This window comes from Marmota flaviventris, chromosome 16, assembly GCF_047511675.1.
Source record: "Marmota flaviventris isolate mMarFla1 chromosome 16, mMarFla1.hap1, whole genome shotgun sequence".
NCBI classification, from domain to species: Eukaryota; Metazoa; Chordata; class Mammalia; order Rodentia; family Sciuridae; genus Marmota; species Marmota flaviventris.
Window position 1 is genome coordinate 20,617,016 of NC_092513.1, and position 24,146 is coordinate 20,641,161.

The following is a 24,146-nucleotide window of genomic DNA, read 5'->3' on the forward strand; positions in this document are numbered from 1 at the left end:
CTTTGCTTACGTAATAGGAATAGTCTTTCATTTTCTGCATGCTTACAGAATATTACGTATTTTTCAAGAGCTACCTCTTTCCAGAGGCTTTAGTTTTCCAAATTTTTGCAAGTCAAGGTTAATTTGTCTTCCTGATTGCAGTTGTTGCAGTCTGCCTTGAAGAGTTTTGCTTGTTTTCCAGCCACTTGAAAGCTCCTGGAGGGCAGCAGTGTCCTAACAGCAGCCACCTCCAGTGTCCAGCAAAATACTTTGCATATAAAGGGCACACACAAAAATATTTATTGAATTTGATTTGATCTTTTAATTACTTTTTCCTTATAAACATCCTCTAATTTTGAAAAAAAAAAAAAAAAGTCTGTTCAGATTCAATTCATAGCATCAGCATAAGAGTAGGTGTTGGTGAGGAGTTTTCCTGTGATTCTTGGTTCTTTTTTATCATGTTCTTGAATATCCTTTTCAAAAAAAACAAGTAAACAAATCCGCCAAAACTGGAGTTAAATAAAAAGCAATTAAAAGGCAAAAATGCTACAATTATAGTTCTGTGTTAGCTGTACTTCCAGTAAACATATTTGCTCACTTATCTCACTAAAGAAGCAACTTTTGTGACACACCTCCTGCTTATCTTCAGGGAGGCTAAGTACATGTATTGTGCTCCCACTGATATCTTAGTGTACTTACCAAGTAAGGAGAGCTGTGAGAGAAAAAAGATACAGAGAGGAGCTCATGTTTTCTTCAAAGTTATATTGCACCCTTGCTGACCATTGAGGCACTTTGGTGGTATTAATCCCATCCTGTGCTTCTCCCTTAATCAACTGGGTTCTTGGATAGAGGGTTGCCCAAGCCATAAAGGTAATTAATTCAGGGCTGGGGGTGTAGCTCAGTGGTAGGATGCTTGTCTAGCATATGTGAGGTCCTGGATTCAATTTCCAACACTACATTAAAAAAATAATAATAAAATGTGATGCACATGTGGGTGCTATCCAATTTTCTGATAGGCTGGAGGGTAACAGTATGTTAGAGTAAGTTAAGGGATCTGGTTGTGGGGATTAGAGAGGCATGGAATAATGGAGGATGATTGCTTGTGTAGGGGCTTTCTCCAAATATTGAATCACTTTGAAGCGTTATAGTTAGTGATTATTTGGCGTCACATCTCACAGCAAGACTAAGCTGAGAAAACCATGGGATTAGGCAGGTAAAATCAGCTTTTCAGCAGATAGGTCTGGATTTGATGACAGCAGTGGTGTTTATAAAGTGTGCGGGAATAGACTAGGTAGCCTGGTAAACAGGACCTGTCCAGATTTGGAGATTTGTCTTTGAATATGATTGTCTTTGGACTTTGGATGGTTAGGAAGGAACTCCAGGTGAACACCTAGTAAATACCTGGAGTTCATAAATATATAGGCTGAGAAATTTTAAACTCAAGGCAGAGGATATCCTTTTCCTTCCCCTGCTCCCTCCAGAGCATTGAAGGCTATGAAGTGGCTAAAGATAATAAAAAAGGATTATAGAATGTGGGGAGAGGACCTGACTAGCTTTTAGAGTAGGTTCAGTGGAAACTGGATAGAAAGGGGGTTGGGGTGATAGAGTGAAGTAGGCCTGGTGTAAGGGAGGTGGTATTAGCCAGATGAAGTTTGTGTTTACTAAAAACCAAAGAGTAATTCCAGTACTCCAAAGAAGTACCTGTGCTGACCTTTGTTGCCAGACTCTCCTCCACCCCAAACCCTAGACCCTGGTACCCCATAGCTTTGTCTTTTTGTTATCAATTGAATCACATGGTATGGAAAAAACTAGCCTTTCCCACTCAGCATAATGCCTGCTGTGTGTACATTTAAAGTGTATTTTAAAATGCCCAAATTCCCTCACCCCCACCCCCACCCTGAAAACAACAAAGCAGGGAAGCATCTGAGAAGATGGATGATGGAGAAGAGGTGAGTTAGGAACGTACTGAGATGTAAACAGACATTTACTTCATGAGGGCTCTGTTCTCAGTGAAATGAGTGGGTGGATGGTGGGAAGATAGGGAGGAAATGACCTTGACCACTCACTATGTTCTCTCAAACTAGCCTCTTTCCCTTCTCTAACCTTTCCCACTACCCTCTGTCCTGGGTGGTAAACAATACATGCACACACACAAACACACACATATCCATTTTCATGGTATACACATTTAACGTATTTTTCTGCTTTTGAATTCTGGAGATGATAACTTTTACCATTGAAAGAACATGTACAGAACTTGTCCATGCATATCAGATTCTGATTTCAGCCATAGTTGAAGACTCTCAGATGACATGTGGTATAACCAGGGCTTGATGTAATCGAGGTCCATACACCCATGTGTCAATCCAAGGTTTATTTCCTTTCTAACTTTTTGTATTGTTTTCCTTCTTATGGATAGAAATTTAAAAGTTATCATTTTTAATTATCTACTAATATATGGAATTAGAATTTTTAGATAAAATATTAGCAATCAAATTTGTCCATAATTCTTATGCTTTTATTTTTCTGGTAGTTTTAACTTATTTTTGCAAATCAAAAAATTTATACACAGGCAGAGAGGGAGGGAGGGAGGAAGAGAGATAGAGAGAAAGAGAGAGAGAGAGAAACAGAAAGATGTCCCTTAGTGATTCTAAGATCCTCTTCTGATACCAAAATTCATAGATGCTCAAGTCTTCTTTATAAAATAGTACAATATTGCATATAATCTATGCACATCCTTCTTTATGTTTAAAATCACATCTAGGCTACTTATAAATACCAATGCTATATAAATTGTTCTTAAACTATTTTATTTAGGGAACAATGGCAAAAAAAAAAGTTGTACATATTTAGTACAGACACTTTTTTTTTTCTGAATATTTTGATCTCTAGTTGGTTGGATCAGTGTGTGCAGAAACCAGAGATACAAAGAGCTGATTTTATGTATGTAGGTGTATATGTACACACTCATACATATCTGTGGATTCTGCATACACTGATTAGAAATTTAACTGAGTTTTGTTTTCTTTGCTTTTTACTATAACTTTGATATTCAAAACAAACACAATATTTTTCTGCCACAAAGTAAATAGAAATCAAGCAGGGTTTCTTGGGACATTTATACTCACCAGTTATTAACCTCATCTAATTACTTGATATCCATGATTATGAATTATTATAATTGTTGATTTGTTCATATTGGCCACGTATTTTACTAATGATATGATTTGTAGGAAACATCAGGAGTTGTTACCAAGTGCCAAGAAGGTCTTCAGAAGAGAGAGGCATTCTGTTACATTTCTGTCATAAATAGAGTTGTACTACCTTATATTCTGCTGTGTCTGGAGGGCGGTCATCTGATACTTTACCTGTACGCAGAATTCAGAATATAGCCCCCAAAGCTCTGAGAGTGGGCACAATTTGTTTAATGTAAATACACTGAGCCTTATGCCTCTTTTAGGACAGGTGCTTCATATATATATATATGTATTGCCATATTTAATCAACACACTAATTGGATGTAGCAACCATTGCTCCCACATTTGCAGAGGAGGAAATTGAAGCTTCTGAAAATGTTATAGAATACATTTAAGGTCATATATTTTGTGGTTGAAACTTGGATTTCGACATCGCTTTGTGTCCTTCACATCTTCAGTCTGAGTCCAGTTGTTCCCATTTTCAGTCATTAACCCAAATATTTTTTCAGTACCAACTATGTGGAAAGCCCTGGTATCCAAGATTAAAGGTGGAGAGTTCTATTGACTTTTTTTCTTTGCTATAAATACGAAAATTATGAAGCAGACTAGAAAAGAAATAAGGCTCAAAGACGAGGCCAAAATCTGTCTTACTAACTATGCATCCACAGGACAAGCACAGTACATAGTAGGAACTCAATAAATACATGCTGAATAGATGAATGACATGGGTGAGAAATAATAGCTAACAGGGAAAATACTAAAATATAAAAAGGATATAAATAAAAGAGCATGACTGTCAGGGATCAATTAATCTTTGAATAAGCAGTGCATATCTCAGTCGCCCACTGATGCAGGAATAGCCTTTCAGTATGCTTCCCGCTGCTCAGACTGATGGCCTGGGGCCACTGAGGGACTGTAGTGACTCAGGCCCTGTGCAGCAGGGAGAAAGTGACTCCCAAATGTGATATCCATTGTAAAACCAAGGTGGTACCTAGACATTTTAGCCATAAAAAAGTGTCTTTTTTTCTGTTAAATATGCTAAAGGGCTAAATAAACATCAGGTCTTAGGAAAATTATCTATGTGCAATAGCTCTTCCCCTAATGGTATTGGATAAAGGGGCTAATACATAATATTATTTGTGTTTTTTTTTCCCTGATAAGTTTTAACATAAAAATTTCATGCCAAATGAGTTTTTAAAATTGAAATTATATTCTTTGGAAAATACCTTATAAAGAAATATACATAGTATACAGGGTATAATGATCTATTTAATTTAACAAATAAATAGGTTGCATGAAATAACAAAACATTTTTTGAGTAATATTGATCTGAAAGAGTTATGATGTGTTGAAATAATTCATGTTTAGAGTATTATTTAGCTTGTTGTAAGGAAAAAATGAGAAAATTATAGGAAACTATTGACATGATTTAAATTTCATTATCCAACAGCATCGATGCGCTACTTTCTTGTCTCAAGAATGTATCTATTAACAGTGATATTTTGCCTTACAGCTTTTCTGGGAGAAGAGGCTACAAGGACTTAGTGCATCCGATGTAACAGAACAAATTATAAAAACCATGGAACTACCTAAAGGTCTTCAAGGTATTATCTAAGTTTAGTTGAGCAGATATTTATTAAGTACCTACTGTGTGCCAGGCACTGTGTTAGATGCTTTGGATTCAGAATTGAACAATTTCGCCAGGCATGGTGACGCAGGCCTGTAATCCCAGCGGCTTGGGAGGCTGAGGCAGGAGGATCTCAAGTTTAAAGCCAGCCTCAGCAAAAGCGAGGTGCTAAGTAACTCAGTGAAACCCTGTCATTAAATAAAATACAAAACAGGGCCGAGGATGTGGCTCAGTGGTCAAGTACCCCTGAATTCAGTCCCTGGTACCAAAAAAAAAAAAAAAGAATTGAATGATACCAGGTCTTTGTTTTGAGGGATCATGTGTGTCTAGCTGGATGGCATACCCCTTGTGTGGTAGTAAACCCAGGGAGGACATACATAAGAGACTTGTACCTTGTAGGGATGCCTCTATGGAGTATATTACTTTAGATTTTTTTTCTGTATAAAAGCTTTGGCTCTAGGTTGGGTTTGTCATCTAATTTAATGCATGTGCTGTGTGTGTTTAGTGCTGAGTGCAAATGAACAATAGGATTTCCCAAACTTCCAGCTTCTAGCAGCATTGGGCCCAACATTTGTTCTTTCTCTCTTCCTCTTATCAATAGAAAAACTAAGCTCTTTTTCTGCCCCTCCCTCTACAAGCTGTTGCTGTAAGTAGCAGTGGGAGAATGTGCACTCTGGTTCAGTTTTGGCAGCTAGTGGAATGTGGGGTGGAGAACTCAGTTGCCAATCTACCCGTCATATCATATGGCAACTCTGTGTTCTAGAGAATCTTTATCCCTCCAGTATTAGAATTTCAGCATCTGAGTCTTGATTGTGGATTACTCAGAAATTCTCATAATTTATAGTTTGACTTTTGTCTCTTTGTGTTCTTGGGAATTATTGTTTTAACTAGTTGAACTATTTTAGAACTTTAAGCAATTCATTTTAATTTTGCTGTGTGCAGTCATTCATTCTATTAATCTGGATAGTTAGGCATTTGAAAAAGATGTTAAAGCTGCAAGTACAGCATGCTTGCTTTGACTTTTCCTTCAAAGTCCTGAAACAAGGAAGATAAATTTTGGGATATTACTAGAAATTAATTTTAAAAGCTAAAAGGAGGGACTATTCCAGGGTACATTAATTGGGATACTTGAGCATAATCTAATGCCTTTATAAAGGATTTAGATTATTCAAATAATTGACTTTACTTGAGGAAATGTAAGTTTAAAACCTGAGAAAATGTATTTTAAAAGTTTTATTGAAATGCTATACTTTTTTGTTACTATGTCTTTTATGTTAGTTGCTTGTGATATCATCTTTTGCTGTTTTGGTTCATGTTGACTTTAAACATATGACCCTACATGAACACAAAAATGTTGATTGTTTCAGGTCACATAAGGTTTGCTTGTCACATTGAAATTTTTAAGTATTGCTTCTTTCTGATTGCAGGAGTTGGTCCGGGTAGTAATGATGAGACCCTTTTATCTGCTGTTGCTAGTGCTTTGCACACAAGCTCCGCACCAATCACGGGACAAGTCTCTGCTGCTGTGGAAAAGAACCCCGCTGTTTGGCTTAACACATCTCAGCCCCTCTGCAAAGCTTTCATTGTCACAGATGAAGACATTAGGTAATTCAGTTTATCATAACCCATAAAAGCTTTCATTGTCACAGATGAAGACATTAGGTAATTCAGTTTATCATAACCCATAAAGCTTGATTTTTGCCTGTGGATAAATTTTATATTGCCCATTAGGTTCAGTGTCACACATAGTACAGGTTGAGCATCCCTAATCCAAAAATCTAAAATCTAAAGTACTTCAAAGTCTGAAACTTTCTGAGCTCCACTATGAGGCCACATTGAAAAATTCCATACCAGGAAACCTTATTTTATGCACAAGGTTATTAAAAAATATTGTATAAAATTACTTTCAGATTGTGTATTTAAGTTAATACATAAAACACAAATGAATTTTGTGTTCAGGCGTGGGTTCCACCCCCAAGATATCTCAATATGCATATTCAAATACTCTAAAGTCAAACAAAAGTCTGAAATACTTCTGGTCCCAAGCATTTCAGAAAAAGGATCCTCAAACTGCAAGTGAATTCACTCACTAGAAAATCCTTCATCTGTCCTTCCCTCCCTCCTTCCCTCCCTTCCTTTCTTCCTTCCTTCCCAGAGCTTTTCTGAAAGTAATGGAAGATGATGATAAAGTACTGTTATAATAAATACATGCTTGTAAAAGGTGGAAGGGGGACCATCATGACCATGTCCAAAGGACAGCTTCCAGGACAATTATTTTCTTTACACATCATCTTTACAGTTTTACAATTTGGGCTTCTGAATTTTAGTTCCCTGTTCTCTCAGTTTATTCATTCAGTAATACCTTTTATGATTGCTTCCTGCGTTGGTTTATTTGCAAACAAAAGATCTCTCTAAAGCAAATGATAGCCATATTGCCCTAAGTTTTCTTTTCAAAGTATGATTTAGTTATCTTGATTGTGTTTACCTCACTTATGCTCAATTTAGAGATTTATTTACTTATTTCACTTTGTTTCAGTAAATACTTAAGGTGCCTCCAAAGACAGACACCATAAACACACAAACACACAATAGAGCAAGAAGAGAAGCACATAAGAAAGCTGAGCAATGGGTAAAGAATAAGAGCCAGGAATAAGGGGACACAGTTGCCTCTGTTAACATCTTTTACTGTTTCTAAGACTGGACCACAAATTAGGTTTTTAGTAGCAAATAGTAAAAGGGGAAAGCATCTAACTTAGATTGATAGTATGAGCAAACCATTGTTCAGGAGAAACAAAACTATTTTGGGTAGTAAAACCTCAAAGAAATTCTTGTCTAGTATTTAGGAACTTCAGTATCATTAATTAAGGATACCTAATGATATCATTGATACCAATGATGCTATAGTATATTTGCTTCAGAAATATGACAATATGTATGCTTCACTGTTCCCATCTTCCGAATGTAAATCAAAATTTTACTGGAGTATTATTCCTAGACAAAACCAGCAGATGGCACTTTTGAATCACAAAATATAAAAATATGTTTTCTATTTGTATTTTGTTTTTTTCTAAATCTATAAAAAGTTGACATAAAAATATTTCTAAATGCATGAGTCTAGCTAGATTTATATTGGAAAGCTCTTGGGTTTTAAAGTAATTCCCTTTGCAAGGGTATAAAACAGCTCAGAGTTCTAGTCATATGACTTGATTGCTTGGAATTTATTCATTCATTCATATGCAGTGTTGAGAATCGAACCCAGTGTCTCACATGTTAGAGAAGTGCTCTACCACTGAGCCACAACCCCAGTGCATTTGCATAGAGTTTATTATCAACTTTATTTCTGAAGAAATTAAAATAGGGAGCTTGGGCTCTGGCTTAGTGGTAGCACACTTGCCTGGTATGTGTGAGGCACTAGGTTCGATTCTCAGCACCACATATAAATAAATAAATATCTATAAACATTAAAAAGAAAATAGCAAAATGTAAAATTGAGTTGAGGAATTAACATGCCTTTTGCACTGTTTACCATTGAGGAAGACAGCTACTCAAGGAAAAGCTCTTTTCCATCTTGGAATGAGGACCAAGTTAGTCATCAGGGATTCCACCAGATCATCATGGGTGTGGACTGAGGTTCTCTAAGTGGTATCATGAGAATGCCAACAGCTTCCATATCACATCATCTGGTAGTAGAAGAAACTGTCTCCAAGCCAGGTCTAGATGATTTTCTTTTCAGACAAATTTATCTATCAAATTACTCATTTGATTTAATTGTCATAACAATAATTAAGCAGAACTTATTAAGCAAACGTTTTTTGTTGAATTCCTATAGGTTCAAAATAAATGACAGTAAGTGGGATTGTTACTTTTCCTTGATTTGTGTGGCCAATATTCTGTTTATATTAAACCTCCAGCTAAAGATCTCAATATTAAGTATATATCTTTTCAGTTTATTTGATAATATTTTCATCCACCTGTGTACTTGCTTTCTAATATTTGATAACAAATTCTTATGAATTTTGCACCTTAAAGCAAGACCCATTTATTATTAGCTCATGATTCTGTGGTTCAGCAGCCTGGATTCTCTGCGTGGTTTCACAAAGCTAAAATCAAAGTGTTGGCTGGACTGCTTTACCTTCTGGAGCTTAAGATTCTCTTTAAACTCAATTATCACAGTGTTAATTCTCGGTGGCTGAAGGGCTGACTCTTGTTGCCTTTGTTGGCCAAGAGATGGGGCTGCTCTCAGCACCTAAAGGTGGGCCTGAAATTCCTTGCCATATAGCCCCCTTCATGTATCCTTAAACACATCTGTCAGAAAGACTCAGCCTCACTAAGGGCTCTTCTTATTAGGAGAACCACTGTATAAATCTTTGTTTTGATTAATTCAAGATCATTCGATTAGTAACCCCATTATACTTACAAGTTCTGTTCATTTTCAGGGAAAAAATTATGTAAGGAGGGTAAAAGGAGTGGAGTGAGGAGGGCTTGGGGAGCATCTTAGAACTCTGCCTGCCACCGTGGGCACTTTAGTTTCAACATTTATCATAAAGTTGAGAAGTACTGCTTAAAGTAAAAGTCTTCGTTAGCTGTTAAGATAGAGTTCTTCATCCAAAAGCACAGTTTGCTCCATTTTCCCTGTCTTCCTGATGGGATTACTCCAGGGTAGTGGTATATATTCTTGTAGTCTGTTACGAAAAGTGAGACACTTCCCATGAGACTGATGTGCCATTTAGCATAAACTTTGAGTCAGTGGGCAAGCAGGGAGACAGATTATTTAAGAAATAAACAGATGTGTTATGTTGATCCTGCCCCACTACATAAAAATCTGTCATCTCCAGTGTCTTCTTATATGACAGAAGCTATAGAGTTCAGGCTGACCCAGTAACCACCCTGTCTGCCCCTGAAAATTTATTTAAAGAGTAGAAGTCATTGCTGTTTTGGAGTTTAATAAAGATCTGAAGTTTTTGTGGCTATATAGTATATGTGCCTCATTACCTCCTACCTTGGACATGTCTCATTGAGCCTAGAGACACGTGCTCTGGAGGAGAGCATGTGTGAATGCAGCTGGCTGAGCCCCCAGGAAGTGATTACTCCATGACGAGGATGACGTCCTCAGTGACATGGTGCTTCTACCTTTCTGCTGTCCTAGATTTGGGCAGTGCTGCAAATTGTCTTCCTTCAGTTATTGTTTGGAAGATCACTTTTCCAGTAGAGCCCTGCGTTTTCCTTGTTGTGTCTTCCTTGTGTTCCATCTCCCACTCTGCATCCATCCTGACCATCTTTCCTCTGCTCTCAACACAACACTTGACCTGTTCTCTGTTGGTAGTTAACCCACCTCCCTCTGCTTTCACCTCTCTTCATTTTTTATTTTCACCAGGGCCTTTACCTGCCAGGCCTTACTATTCCCTTGTGTTTCTTCAACTTTGGCCTTTCTACTTAGTTCTCGATGTAAATTCCTCTTTTGCCCTCTCAGAATTTTTAAGACAAAGTGTCTATCAACAGCATTTTCTCCTGGGCTTTGTTCTCTGTCCGATGGTTCAGAGCCTTATTAACTCACTTTTGAGGACTCCTTGCAGTCACCAAGACATAGAAAAACCCATGGCATGTTCTTGCTGTGCTCAGCTTCTCTCGGTTGAAGTGGAGATTTTTGGTCTCTGTTCTTGGTATGCAGGCTTATGTGCCTGGCTTTTCCATGCTGTCCCATTGCCTGCAGACCTGGGAGCCCAGGAGAGCACTCTCTCCCAATGTAGCCATGGAATGCCAGGCCAAGTCCCAGCCCACCGACTCTCTGCTTCACGTCTTTCTTAGTGCTTCATTTAGGAAGGCACTTTTCTTTATTCTTCATGTTGCCTCCTCCTTCTATCCCTGCCTCCAAATTATTTCTAATTATTTTTCGTAGGAATATACCTATATCTTCACACATTTGAGATTCTTGGAGTTGAGGAAGAGGTCACTAAAGTAAAGTGACTCTTTTGAGAATTCTCTATGAGACAAAAGATAACTGTATGTGACCATCCCTCTTTTAGTCAAGGGTACCAGTGTATTTGGTTTGTGAGTTTATAAACAATCTTTGCAAAGTCAAAGGAGAGGAAAGTGTATTTTTCCTGGGGAATTTAGTGACTTTGAAGTAGGGATGGACTTTTGTAGCAGCTTCATATTTTCAGTCCATGCCAGATTTTTAGTGTCTTTTTCTGTTTTTGAAAAGGAAACAGGAAGAGCGAGTACAACAAGTACGGAAAAAATTGGAAGAAGCACTGATGGCAGACATCCTTTCCCGGGCTGCTGACACAGAAGAGATGGATGTTGAAATGGACAGTGGAGATGAAGCCTAAGAATATGATCAGGTAAACTGACACCAGACATAGACACACTTGGAACTCACATGTTTATTTTCTTGTCTGCAGCCTCCTCAGCACTGAGTGAAAAAGCTGCTGCTTTACGTAGGTTATGCATATGCTGCTGTCTGGCCCCCCCTTTGTATCTAATGACCATATAAGTTATTATACCTGTTTGTTCTCATTTATTAAATCAGGTGGGAAATCTCCAAGTTGTCATTTAAGAAAAGCAGAGAAAAAAGAAAAGGACTGTGTCAGGGAGGGAGGAGTGGTTATAGGAGAGGAAGGTAGCTGTCATCTTCACCCCATTAGCCTTCTGGGGTATGTTGATCCCTCTTTAGAATTATGTTAGCAATATAGACGAAATTCTTCACTTTTTCCAGGCTTTCTTTACTGTAGACTCAATGCTGAGAGAACAAGAAGGACATTGACAATATAGTACATAATTTACAATACAATTTTGATCTTACCCTTAAACCCACCATATGAAGTTCATAGTCTCTGTTTCCTGGGTATATATTTTCTTTAGATGATTATACTCAGATTTCTAAGGCTTCAGTGTAGCATTTTTTTAAAAAATATTTTTTAGCTGTAGTTGACACAATACCTTTCTTTTATTTATTTATTTATATGTGGTGTTCAGGATTGAACCCAGGGCCTCGCATGTGCTAGGTGAGCGTTCTACCACTGAGCCGTAACCCTAGCCTTTAGTGTAGCATCTTGTTTCCCAACTTCTATCCTGTATCTTGGCATCCCTTGTTCTAATTTCTGCCACCCATTAGCCAGTTATTTGTTTCCTTTGAAGCCCAAATTGAGGAGAGATGGGTTAGTTAACATGGTGTGAAAGGTCAGAAAAGCCTCTCTGGGGAAGTGACATTTACATTGGGCCTGAAGTGTGTAGGACTATGTCGGGAGATTTTCAGGGGTCCCGTTAGAAGGGACAGCAAAGGGAAGCTTGGTTTCTTTAAGGAACAAAGAAAAATCAACATGATCTGAACATGGTATGTCTGGAGAGGGAGGGCCAATGTGTAGGCAATGTACCTGATCACACAGAGCCCGTGGGTCATGTTAAGGACTTTGAGCTTTATCATTAACACCAGTGGGAGTCCACTGAAGCTGAATAGCATAATCAGATTTGCTTATTTATAAAATCCCTACAGCTGCTGCAGGAAAACATGGATTGTAGTAGGGACAACTTGAAGCAGGGAGACTGGCTGGGATGCTATTGTGGTAGTCCAGCAAGAGACGGTGGTGGCTTCTCCAGGGTGTTGGCAGTGAACAGGGAGGAGAGGAGGAAAGGGCAGTGAGCAGGGAGGAGAGGAGGAAAGGGCAGATCTGAGATATATTTGGAGATAGAATCAGCTTGAGCAAGTGATTGATCAGTAGTGAGCTTGAGAGAGTGGCAAGATGAATATTTCCCCCTCCCTCTGTCTGGAAGAGAGGGAGGGATTCCTGTGTGGTAGAGGAGCAGAGAGAGGCAGTGAGCATGAGTGTCACTGTTGACACCATCTTCCCTTTCCATGAGTGCCTTTCCTTAATTCAGGAATGACTCATGCCACAACGATACCTAAACCAAATAAGAGATATAGTGTCTTACATCTGCAAGTCCAGTGACTGCAGCACCAGCACCAACCCTATTTAATTTCCTGATGAGGACAGGAAGACACTGTATTTACACTTGGTATTTTGTTTTCCAAACTAGCAAGGATGTGTTATTTGGGCTCTCATGGGTGGGTGTACATAGTATATATAAAGTTTGCCAAAGAGAAGTCTGAGCATGTTTCTTTTGTCTGCGGCTCTGGGGTGCAGTGAGGGACTCTGCACTGTTGCACCTGCACCAGGTTCTGTGCCATTGTGTCAGAACAGACTCTGGGAAGGCCTTCTGCTTTTAGCTTTGGTTTTTCCTCAGCCTTTTCTCCCAACAACAGTTTGGGGTAAACAAAGGCCATGTAGTCTAGGCTTTATCAAACCTGTGCTTCCAAGATCAGATGAAAATAGGCACATTGAGTCAGGGTGGTATGGCTGTAGACTAAACCTGTGCTTTCTTTGCAGAGAACTTGGCAGGTTGAGATCAAGGCAGAGCTCAATCTGTGTAAGAAAGCATGTGTTTTAGGCACTTTCCACTTATAGAAGCTGGCACCTGCTCATTGCCTTGTACAAATGTGTAGTAGCAATAATAAACTAATTTTTAAATGATTAGAGGTTTGATAATTTCTTAAAAAGTGGCAAGTATTTTGGTATGTTAGGTAGGCAGAGATTTTCATGTTATGTTATATTCTAAACTTGAGAATGGTATTATTAGATCAGGCCATTAGACTTGTAGATTGTGAAAGATTTAGAGGTACTTCTTAGTTATCAAAATTACATTTACCTAACGTATCCATTTAGCCCCATGTACGCCTAAATGCTTGAGAAACTGGAGCATCAGCCACATGACTTAATTGGATGCCCATAATAACATGTGGAATAGGTAGAACTTAGTTTGGCACAGGATGGAACATGGCCAACTTCACATGGTTCATTGGTCATAAGAGGTGGACCCTGTGGTTAAAAGTAACCTGTGGTTCCCTTCAGGCCTGTCAACATCATGCCACAGCTCTTTATAATGCTCCTTGTTGGCAAGGTGGACCTGCATTTCTTTATTTATTTTCATATTTTGTAGTATCAGGGATTAAACCGGGATGCTATACCCCTGAGCTGAAACTAAAACCCCAGCCCTTTTTATTTCATTTTGAGACAGGATCTCCCTAAGTTGCCAAGACTGGCCTCAAACTTATAATATAATCCTCCTACCTTAGTTTCTTGGGTAGCTGGGATCATAGGGGTACACTACGATACCTGGCTTTAGTTATTTTTATTTAGCTTATTAGCTAAATGATAGGTTTAGATTTACTGTTACTTAAATTTTACAATCATAGAGAAGTGTCTAAATTATCAAACATTTTAGGAATGATTGCAAGAAGATAACTATAAAACAAAAGAGTTAAAATATCTAGCTATGAATGAGATATCATATCAAAGACATAAATAGTTCACTTTGCAGTTGCACAGGACCATCTCATGATAAAAGGATAAGCAATAAAAAGACTGCATATAGAGAGAGAAGAGGGGAGGGGAGGGGAGGGGAGCGGAGGGGGGATAGTAGAGGATAGGAAAGACAGCAGAATACAACAGACACTAGTATGGCAATATGTAAATCAATGGATGTGTAACTGATGTGATTCTGCAATCTGTATATGGGGTAAAAATGGGAGCTCATAACCCACTTGAATCAAATTGTGAAATATGATATATCAAGAACTATGTAATGTTTTGAACAGCCAACAATAAAAAAAAAAAAAGAGAAAAAAAAAAAAAAAAAAAAAAAAGACTGCATATCTATCATCTATAAATGCCCTAAAGTAAAATCAATCATTGTGAAGTAGAATAAATCATTGTAAGAAATTTTCTCAGAATATGCTTAGATTTGGCTGCTATCTATTATGAACTCTTTCAATTCCTTTTTTATGCTGATTTAGCTAATGGTAGATAGAGAATATTTGTATAAGTATGAAAAGGGGTACATATACTTTCTTTGAAAATGAAATGGGTATTAAAAAGTATCATCAAAATAAAACATCTGAAATAATGAAGGAATATGTTGAATACTTTGTATTTATAATGTACTGTAACTAAATGTTTAATTGAGACTTCTGATTCTAAGTGAAATTTAGGCTCTGATTACTTCAAGTTTCTTCTCACCTGATAAATCACTGAATTACTTAAGTTTGTTTGTTTTTCCTTACAGGTAACTTTCGACTGACTTTCCCCAAGAGCAAATTCCTAGAAATTGAATAAAACGTTTCCACTGGGTTTTGCCTGTAAGAAAAAAATGTACCCGAGCACATAGAGCTTTTTAATAGCACTAACCAATGCCTTTTTAGATGTATTTTTGATGTATATATCTATTATTCAAAAATGATGTTTATTTTGAGTCCTAGGACTTAAAATTAGTCTTTTGTAATATCAAGCAGGACCCTTAAGATGAAGCTGAGCTTTTGATGCCAGGTGCAATCTACTGGAAATGTAGCACTTACGTGAAATATTTGTTTCCCCACAGTTTTAATATAAACAGATCAGGAGTACCAAATAAATTTCCCAATTAAAGATTATTGTGACTTCACTGTATATAAACAGATTTTTATACTTTATTGAAAGAGGACAACTGTACATTCTTCCATCATCACTGTAAAGACAAATAAATGATTATATTCACAGACTGATTGGAAGTTTTTCTGTTAAAGAACACACATAATGAATAGCCCCTCATTAGCATTCCTGATGGACATGCAGCGTTGATCCCTGGGCCTGGGTTTGATGGAGGTGGTAGAAAGTAGCTTGTGCATGGGCAGTGAGCCTGCCCCCAGGAGGTGCTTCGACCAACAGCGTTGCACTGTTGGTAGCACGCGCAGTGTTTTTCTTGTCTTTCACTAGTACTTTTGATAGTTCCATAAAAGCCATGCTATTTCTTTCTTTTTGGCTTGCTTTAGGTATGCAGGTGCCCTGTAGGTGTTAGTTGAAGTCCGTGTTTGTTGTTTTTGCTAGAATATTTGGCTGTTTCTGACGCCCATTAGCTTACTGAGTGAACAGGTGCAGGTCAGAAGCTTTGCCATAGTGAGAAGTAGTTTCTAGGCAGAGTTGCGTTATAAAGCAGATTGTGATACTTTACCCGTCATTTATCTGGCCCCCAAAGTACTAACAATTTTTTTTGTTGATGCTTATAAGCCAAATCTTTATTACCACTTAAATTTCTTGATATCTGGTTACTAAAACTGGCATTATATTATTGAGTGAGTTTTAAAATCAGAACATATTTAAATTAATTTGATGCCAAGAAAGGAAGGGAGTGGTTATAAGCAAACTAAAGCAAATTTTGAGAAGTAGAGCAAAAATAATGTCATTGTGTATTAACAATTTATATACTTCTTAACTCTTGAGTTCATTTAAAAGTAGTCCTGATAGAGCACTTGCCTGGGTTTGGTCTCTTGCATCACAAAATAGGTAAATAAATAAATTCAATAAAAATTAAAATTAGACCCAAAATGATGTGTTCAAATATATGACCAGCAGCTCTGCATCTGTCACCTGCACATTTTATCACCAGTACCTCTAGTTCCCTTTCATTCTCAAGGGAGGGATAGAGGGGGTGATTTCTTGAAATTCCTGATTTATATTTGAGTTTGATGCCTAGGCCACCGATTTCCTTGGAACAGTGTTGCTAGTAGACATTCAGAGAGACTGAGGTTCTCTGGAAGGACTGTTGGCAGAGGATCCTTTCTCTGGGCGATCTGAGTGTCCCAAGTGGGTTGAGGGTGGGGAATTAATATGAATTTATTTTTAAGAGCCAGTAATACACTAGTTAGGATGGCTATCCAAAGGTTTTTCTCCTTCTCTTCCAACCCTGTGACTTCATTTGCTATCAGGCATTGTAGTGTTTTCACCTTGATGAGCATATATTCTTTTTGTAGTACTTCAATCAAGGTAAACGTGCTTTCTAAGCAGATTTGTGCAAATGAAAATATAATGTACAATACTACAAAACTTTGCTTTTCTTCTGCTCAGGTAGAGAATGAGATATGAAAGCCATTACATGGTGTTCTACTGGGGACCATCCCTGAAGCCTGGGATGTTCCCCATGTACCCACAGGGCATGTCCAAAGTTAAACTCATCATCTCATCCCCACAAACCTGCCACCAACTTGCATTCTCCAGCTTGGGTAAAAAGCAGACTATCTCAGTTGCCTAAGGCAGAAGTCCAGGAGTGATCTCAGATGTTGTTCTTTCCTTGTTTGAGATATCTGTTGATCCTGTTAGAACTGTGAGTTTCACCATACCTCTCACAGGTATGCCCCTCTCCATCCCAGGACCACTGCCTACCTGTGAGCCTTCCTCTCTTTCAGGAGCTTCCTCTATTGTACTTGTACCTTGTACTGCTCCTTTCTACCCCCTTCCCTCTCGACTTTTGTTTCCTCCATATAGTCATCAGAGTGATCCTCAGAACAATCAAATGTGATTCTATCCCCTTCTCTGCTCAAGATTCCTCAATTTGTGTGCAGTTTAGAGAAATTTTGAAGATCAGGCACTTTGAAATTAGGAACTTGTGTCGGAATCCTGGTTTTGCCATTTGTGTGATTTGGCAGGTTAGTTAATCTCTTTGAACCTGTTCTTCCTCGGGTGAACTAGGAATAATACCTACCTCAGAGAGTTGTGAGGACTCAGTGAGATACTGTGTATAAACTGTCTAGCACAGTGTGCGGCGCACAGTGGTTTCACACATTGGAGAATGCTATTGTTATTTGTCCCTGCAGGTATTAGAAGCTTGATAACCCTTACAACCCCGACACTCATACTACTTTATTTTCAGTACCTTGTTTATTTCCTCTTTAGGAAAGTTCTAAATCTGTATTTTATTTATTTGTTGACTTTTTGTCTATTTCTCTACTAGAATGTAAGCTCCGTGAGAGCAAGGATGTGTCTGTCCCGTTCAGAGCTCCTGGCACATAGTAAGCCCTCAATTTCTGCTCTTAGTGGAAGAATGGGCAAGAGGTTCTTCAAGGTCTGATAAATACCTGTCTAGCCCCATCCTGCTACTATCCCTGTTGTACTTTGGGCTCAAGAAGAACCATATCACTTGCACTTTGAAGTTCCCTTTGGGCCTCTCTTTCTTTGTACCTGTTGTTCCCTTTGCCTAAAACAACCTTTGCCTGCCCATCCCCGGCAAATTCCTGATCATTGGTCGAGTCTCAGCTCAATGGCTACCTCCTCTGTGATGTTGTCTCTAACTTCTCCAAGGCAGATTTTCTTTTTCCCTCTTCCAAGTTCCCACTGCACTTTGTAAATACCTCTGTGGAAGCACTTTATTGTATTGTATTGTAAATTTTTTGCATGTCTGTGTTTTCTATGATACTGTAAGCACCATGAAAGCAGAGATTTGATCTTTACATCCTAATGTCCCCAGGACCTTGCACAGTGCCTGGCACACGATAGCTTGTCAATAAGTGTTTGTTGAATGAATTTGTGATTGAACAAAGAGTGATGCAGTTGGAAAACTGTTGGAAGATATATGTATTATTAAGAAAGGGGAGTGCCCGGTGGCTTCCAGGGTATTTTTTTCTTTCTTTTTCCTCAAGAAAGGAGATTTAGAGAGCATTATGTAATCTCTTTGAATATAAAATTACTTGTGTAGATTTTAAAAATAATATGAGTTGAATAATATAGATCTTCATCAATGATTGCAAAAGATATCAAAAGCTTTGTGATCTCAAATGCTACGAAATCCAAAATAAATATTTGCACTATTAATATTTCCATAGTAAATGCTATGAGAAAATGTACAGCAATAAATTTTGAAGCTTTAAAAATGTTTGTGTAAGTCATCTTCAGTGACTTAATTCATGATTGACATCTTTGGCCTGTGTTTCCTAGAACCAAGAGACTTCAGACTGGAGTGCAGGGCCTTTCAGAGCATACTGATTGACACTACTTTCATAGATCCAGAGACAGTGGCTCAGTCGTTCTTCTGGCAAGCTTAAGGAACAGAAGGGACTGAAAGGGTCCTCCACAGAACCAGGGGAAGGCTTCCCTAGGGCCCTTGTCTCCAGCGTGGCTGTCCTAACTTTCTGCTCACATTCACTTCAGGGATGCATATGGCTAAGTTGCCTCTGAAGAGTCCAGGTGGGGCAGGTTACATCAGTTACATCAGGATTGGCTAGAAACCACTGTGGGATGGGGCTGGGGCTTGGAGCCACATGTGGGTGATCAATCTACGTGTCTCAAAGGGTCTGGAGTGCACTATAGTTCGTACATGGATTCCTCCACAAGATCATATGTATTTTTTGTAGTAAGAGTTACTTTTTTAATTATTGACCTTTATTTTTATGAGAGGAGTACAAAGGCTTTCATTTCCTCTTATGTGTATTTTATAATTTACAGGATATTTTTACCTCCATTAGTGTCATCTTTGAATTTTCCATGCAATATGTAGACATTCTTATTACCCTCATTTCAGAACACTTTTACCATTAGTGTCATCATGAATTTTAACCATGCAATAAGTACATATTATCCTCACAGGTTAAGGAACCAAATATTCAGACAAGTGAAACGCCTTACCCAAGGTACAGAGAGGGGAATCTGAATGCAGAGGTCTCCTGTTTGTGGAAAGTCACACTCTCCAACATTCCCCCATTCAGGCTTCCGCTGCTTTTCTGTACAGAGAAAGAGAACAACAGAGTTTGGTTGATCAAGTACATTATGGCTGTGGTCTAAAACCCTAGATAGGGCAGAGTGATTCTTCAAAGGACAACTGGCCTTTCATGTATGAGTAGTCAAAACTTTTTCCAGCCAACTCTTCTGTTTAGAAATCCTTTACAAGGATTGTTTTATGTAGGAGGTGGGAACATGTGTACTTTCTTAATCACAGAATGTTGGGAATTGTTTGAGGGGCCGTTTAAGCATACTGTTTCCATTGTAGTACTTTTAGCTTTGTGTCCCTGAACCTGGTAGCAAGATACAACTGGACCAGAGGCCCTGGGAAAAGAATATTCAAAATAAGGTACATATTTGTAGGGGATGCATACAGCCATGCACTGGAAGTAGGAAAATACTTAACCTAACATTTGTCTTCATCTCATCTGTGTTGGTTAGGTCGTGTTACCACGACCAGAGCTGGGGATATAGCTCAGGTTGTAGAGTGCTTGCCTCACATGCACAAGGTCCTGGGATCAATCCCCAGCACCACCAAAAAAAAGAAAAAAAAGCAAGCCCTTCCTGGTAGTGCACACCTTAGTGCCCTCCTCCTGTTACATCCCACTACCCACTTAAATTATTAATCTCTCAAATGGATTGACCTATTGATTCAGTTACAGCTCTCATAATCAATACATCAACTCTAAACATTTCCGCATTGTTGCAAACATGAGCTTTTGGGGGACACTTTTTATCCAAACCATAACATTAATTTTATTTTGCACATATTTAATTTATTTTGCACATACCCTACTAATATGTGCATAATTTTATTATGCACATATTAGTAGGGTACTCTACATATCTAATTTATAGAAAAATATCCAAAAGTTTAGGACCTATATTTTTGTTTTTGAAAGGGTTTATTACTAAAAGAGTTTTAAGACCATTGTTTCCATGTAGGACTCCTCATCTAGGGTCCTTATGCTCCTGAAATCAAGGAACCTTCCAACTTCTTGCCATCATATACGAAATATTCTGATCATGTGTCCTTCTCCAGGGTAGTATCCACAGCTTCTATAAAACTTTAAATGGAGAGTGTGTATCAAGGAAGAACGAGTCACTGAGGTGGCTTATGCTGCCACATACAAATCAAGATCATCTGTAGCTTAACTTTCCATTTTGATTTAATGAATCAATGATAACAAGGTATATGAGTGTTCCCCCATATGATAACACATTTCATAAATGGTATTAACCTCTTTATTAAAAATGTTTTTAGTTGTACATGGATGCAATATCTCTTTTTTAAAAAAATGTGTTTTAGTTGTAGTTGGATACAATACATTTATTTATTTTTATGTGGTGCTGAGGATCGAACCCAGTGCCTCACACGTGGGAGGCAAATGTTCTACCACTGAGCTATGGTCCCAGCCCAATAACCTTTTTCTTAAAAAAAAAAAAAACCCAGACCAAAGAAGAAAACAAAACAACCCTGATGAATTTTAGGAATTAGAATATGCTTTGGGGGGTGTTACCTTTATTTTTCTGACTGAATGGATATTCCTTGGACTAAAAATGAAAGTGGGAGTTGCACTTATGCGTTGGGGAGGCTGATGGGAAGCTCTCAATGTGACTTTGTGACACGGTATGGTCTATACAAAACCCTTAGACCTAACAACTTCTAGGTGTGTGAAAATAGTAACATGGAAACTTGAGAGGGAGGCTCCATAACAACATGGTAGAATGTGCTGTCTTTGATGGACATTCACACCTTTAAAAACTCCTCTTTCCTTTCTCTGTCTTCCTAAAACAGAGCCACTTACTATAATGTCACAAATGAAGGAACCACAACCTTGCAGCTATGACTGTCATTTTAAAAAACGATTGTGGCTTTTGGGGGAAAAAAAACCATTTTGATTTATCAGAAGCCCCAGCAAGAAGGGCTGAATTAGTCATCTAAGACTGAAAACACTTAAGTGGAGGGAAAATACATTGTTAACTAGTGAGTTAAAAACACACTCAACTCTCCTGAACTTTATCCAGGGAATTGTCACTGGGACATCTTTCTGTCACTGTGACAGAATACCTGAGATAATCAATTTATAAGGAGCAAAGATTTATTTTGGCTTAGTTTTGGAAGTTTCAGTCCATGAATGGTTGGCTCATTGCTTTTGGGCCTGTGGCAAGGCAGACCATGGAATGTGTGGCCCGGGAAGTTGCTCACCTTATGGTGTCAGGCAAGCCAAGAGACAGGGATGAGCTGGGGGTTCAATATCCCCTTCAAAAACATGCTTCTCCCCACAGTGACCTCACTTCCTCCCTGTAGGCCTCACCTAAAGGTTCCACTACCTCCTAATGGAGTCAAAGGTGAGCGTTTTGGGACACTTATCCAAAACAGGGGTCATAATGTCTGTTCTTCTGATAAAAAAAAAAAAGTTCCACAATATTGCCATATTCTTTAAGAATATATTTAAATATTTAAGAATATTACTATATTCTTAAAGATCAGTAGAGGAGCAAGAGTTAAAGAAGGAAGATAATTCAAACTTCTCTGATATAGTTTGTCACGGGAGATTTGAGAAAGAAGTAAATATAACAGTGAAGGACTTTATACTCTCATAAACATGCCTACCTAATGCCCTCTTGTTAATTAAATGTCCCAAGCTAAAAACTCATATCTTCAAATAAAATTTGAAACTTATGTTTCTCATTTTTTTTTTTCCTATGGTGATGGGGGTGGGGATGGACCCAGGGTCTTACACACATTGGGCAGGGACCCTACCTCTGAGTTACATCCTGGCCTTCCGTTTGTTTATTTAACCATCTGGCACATGGCAGACATAAAAGGTAGGTTAGCCCAACAGCCATGCACGATGCACTGCTGCCATCTTGATGCTCCCAGTTAATGCCTGATGTTTGGATCTTCAAAAGTCATGGTGTGACATCAAAGAGAAAACTTGAGGCTCAAAAGCCAGTGTTGCAATGCCAGTGGACGAGAAAGCCAGAAATAATCCAGTCTCAATGACTTTCTTAAATTCTTGAACTAATCCTAGGAATATTTCTCTGCTGCTAGCTTAATAAACAATATGTGCATGCGTGTCTCTTTTCTTTAAATTTAAGCTAATGCTAATGGGTGCATACTCAAAACTTTAGACTCAGCTTTGAACAATAATATTCAGTTATTCTCCGGAAGCTCTGTTAAGATTTTTTCCTCATTATCAAGACTTCTTGTGTTACTACTCATGTGAGGTCTTTGAAGACCCTGCCTGGATAACTAAGGTGATTTCTATCTGTTCTCACTGTTTCTAATTTTCTCAGGCTTCATTCCATTTTGTATAGTGCCACGAGATCGTCTTCATATATTCTACATTATCTGACCTTCCGGGTTACACTTATGGTGGGGATTTTCCCTTTTGTCCCCAGGCCTGAATTCCTCAAATGATGTTCTGGCCAATGGTTTACACACCCTTCCTGCCGGAAGCACTCTCCCTCAGGCTTCATTGGCTATTGGGTAACAGGCTCATTCCTAAGCCAGACACAGAGAAAGGGGATTGGAATAACCCGGATGGTGCAGATGAAACACAGGAGTGGCGTGTGCCACAGGGAGGATACCTGCTTCCATCTTAACGCTTTTGTGTTACACTTTCCCAACCTTTATGCTTCTGGTTTCCTTTCCTTTTCTTTCCTTCCTTCCTTTTCTTTTGTAAAAGTAGTTTATTTTTCTCATAATAAATCCAAATCCTATATTTTCTTTAAGGCCAAGAGCACCATTTTTTTTTTTCCTAAGGGCTCATAAAATGCATTCCTGCTTCCAGTCTGTCTCTTCTTGGTGGCATGAATCAGTCTGAAACGTTGTATATGGCTATATAACGATGGTTCTTCAAATGTTCTTCATCTCGACCAAGTGCTAAGTTCCTCTGGGACATGAACAATGACTTTTTTTTTTTTAAGAGAGAGAGAGAATCTTAATATTTATTTTTTAGTTTTCGGCAGACACAACATCTTTGTTTGTATGTGGTGCTGAGGATGGAACCCGGGCCGCACGCATGCCAGGCGAGCGCGCTACTGCTTGAGCCACATCCCCAGCCCCATGAATAATGACTTTTAAAATGAATGAATTTGGGGGTTAATTAATCCATTTAGTACTTGGCATTAGTCAAAGTTTGAGGGCACAGGCCTGCACAAGACCACCCTTACTTTGACCCCGATTTCAAGTTTAGTGAGTTCTCAAAACCATCCTTAGATTTGATAATTTAGTACAAGGACTCAAAGAATTCATTAAAAAATATTCATGGTTACAGAGGGAAAGATTATAGATTAGCATCCACTAAAGAAACACATGGGGGGAAAGTCTTGGAGAGTCTGGAAACACCCACTGTTCTCTCTGTTGAATGGGAATGCACTCCCCTCCTGGCGCCATGTGTGCCCCATGTAGGTATTGTGAACCAGGAAAGCTCTCCCGAGCTTCATGGTCCAGAGATTTGTTTGTTTTCTTACTGGAGCTTCACTGTGTAGGTATGATGGATTGATTGCCCGTGTGGTTGAACTCAGTCTCCTGTTTGAAATATCACATAACCCCAAACCCTCAACCTAAACCAGGGGGCTGGGCTTTATGGAGCAGACAGCCACTACCCTATTACTTTCAGATATGGTTGGCCCCTCTCTAAAATTCACTGTGACCAGACCTCACCCTAAAAAGAACTGTGTTATGAGATATGACCTAGAATACCCGGCAAGAGGCCAAGGGCAAAGGCCAGACCTTTTTTTTTGGGCCAAATTCTC

General features: G+C 38.6%; 1 protein-coding gene across 1 annotated transcript in view; it reads left to right on the forward strand.

Moving 5' to 3' along the window:
- Window positions 1–15,394, forward strand: part of Mbd2 (methyl-CpG binding domain protein 2) — a 71,217-nt gene extending 55,823 nt beyond the window's left edge. The window contains exons 4-7 of the mRNA XM_027949019.2: window positions 4,690–4,780; window positions 6,231–6,408; window positions 11,006–11,144; window positions 14,923–15,394. Coding sequence (XP_027804820.1) covers window positions 4,690–4,780; window positions 6,231–6,408; window positions 11,006–11,132 — 396 coding nt within the window. The 3' untranslated portion in view covers window positions 11,133–11,144; window positions 14,923–15,394. The remainder of the gene's footprint in view (window positions 1–4,689; window positions 4,781–6,230; window positions 6,409–11,005; window positions 11,145–14,922) is intronic.
- The last annotated feature ends 8,752 nt before the right edge of the window (window positions 15,395–24,146 follow it).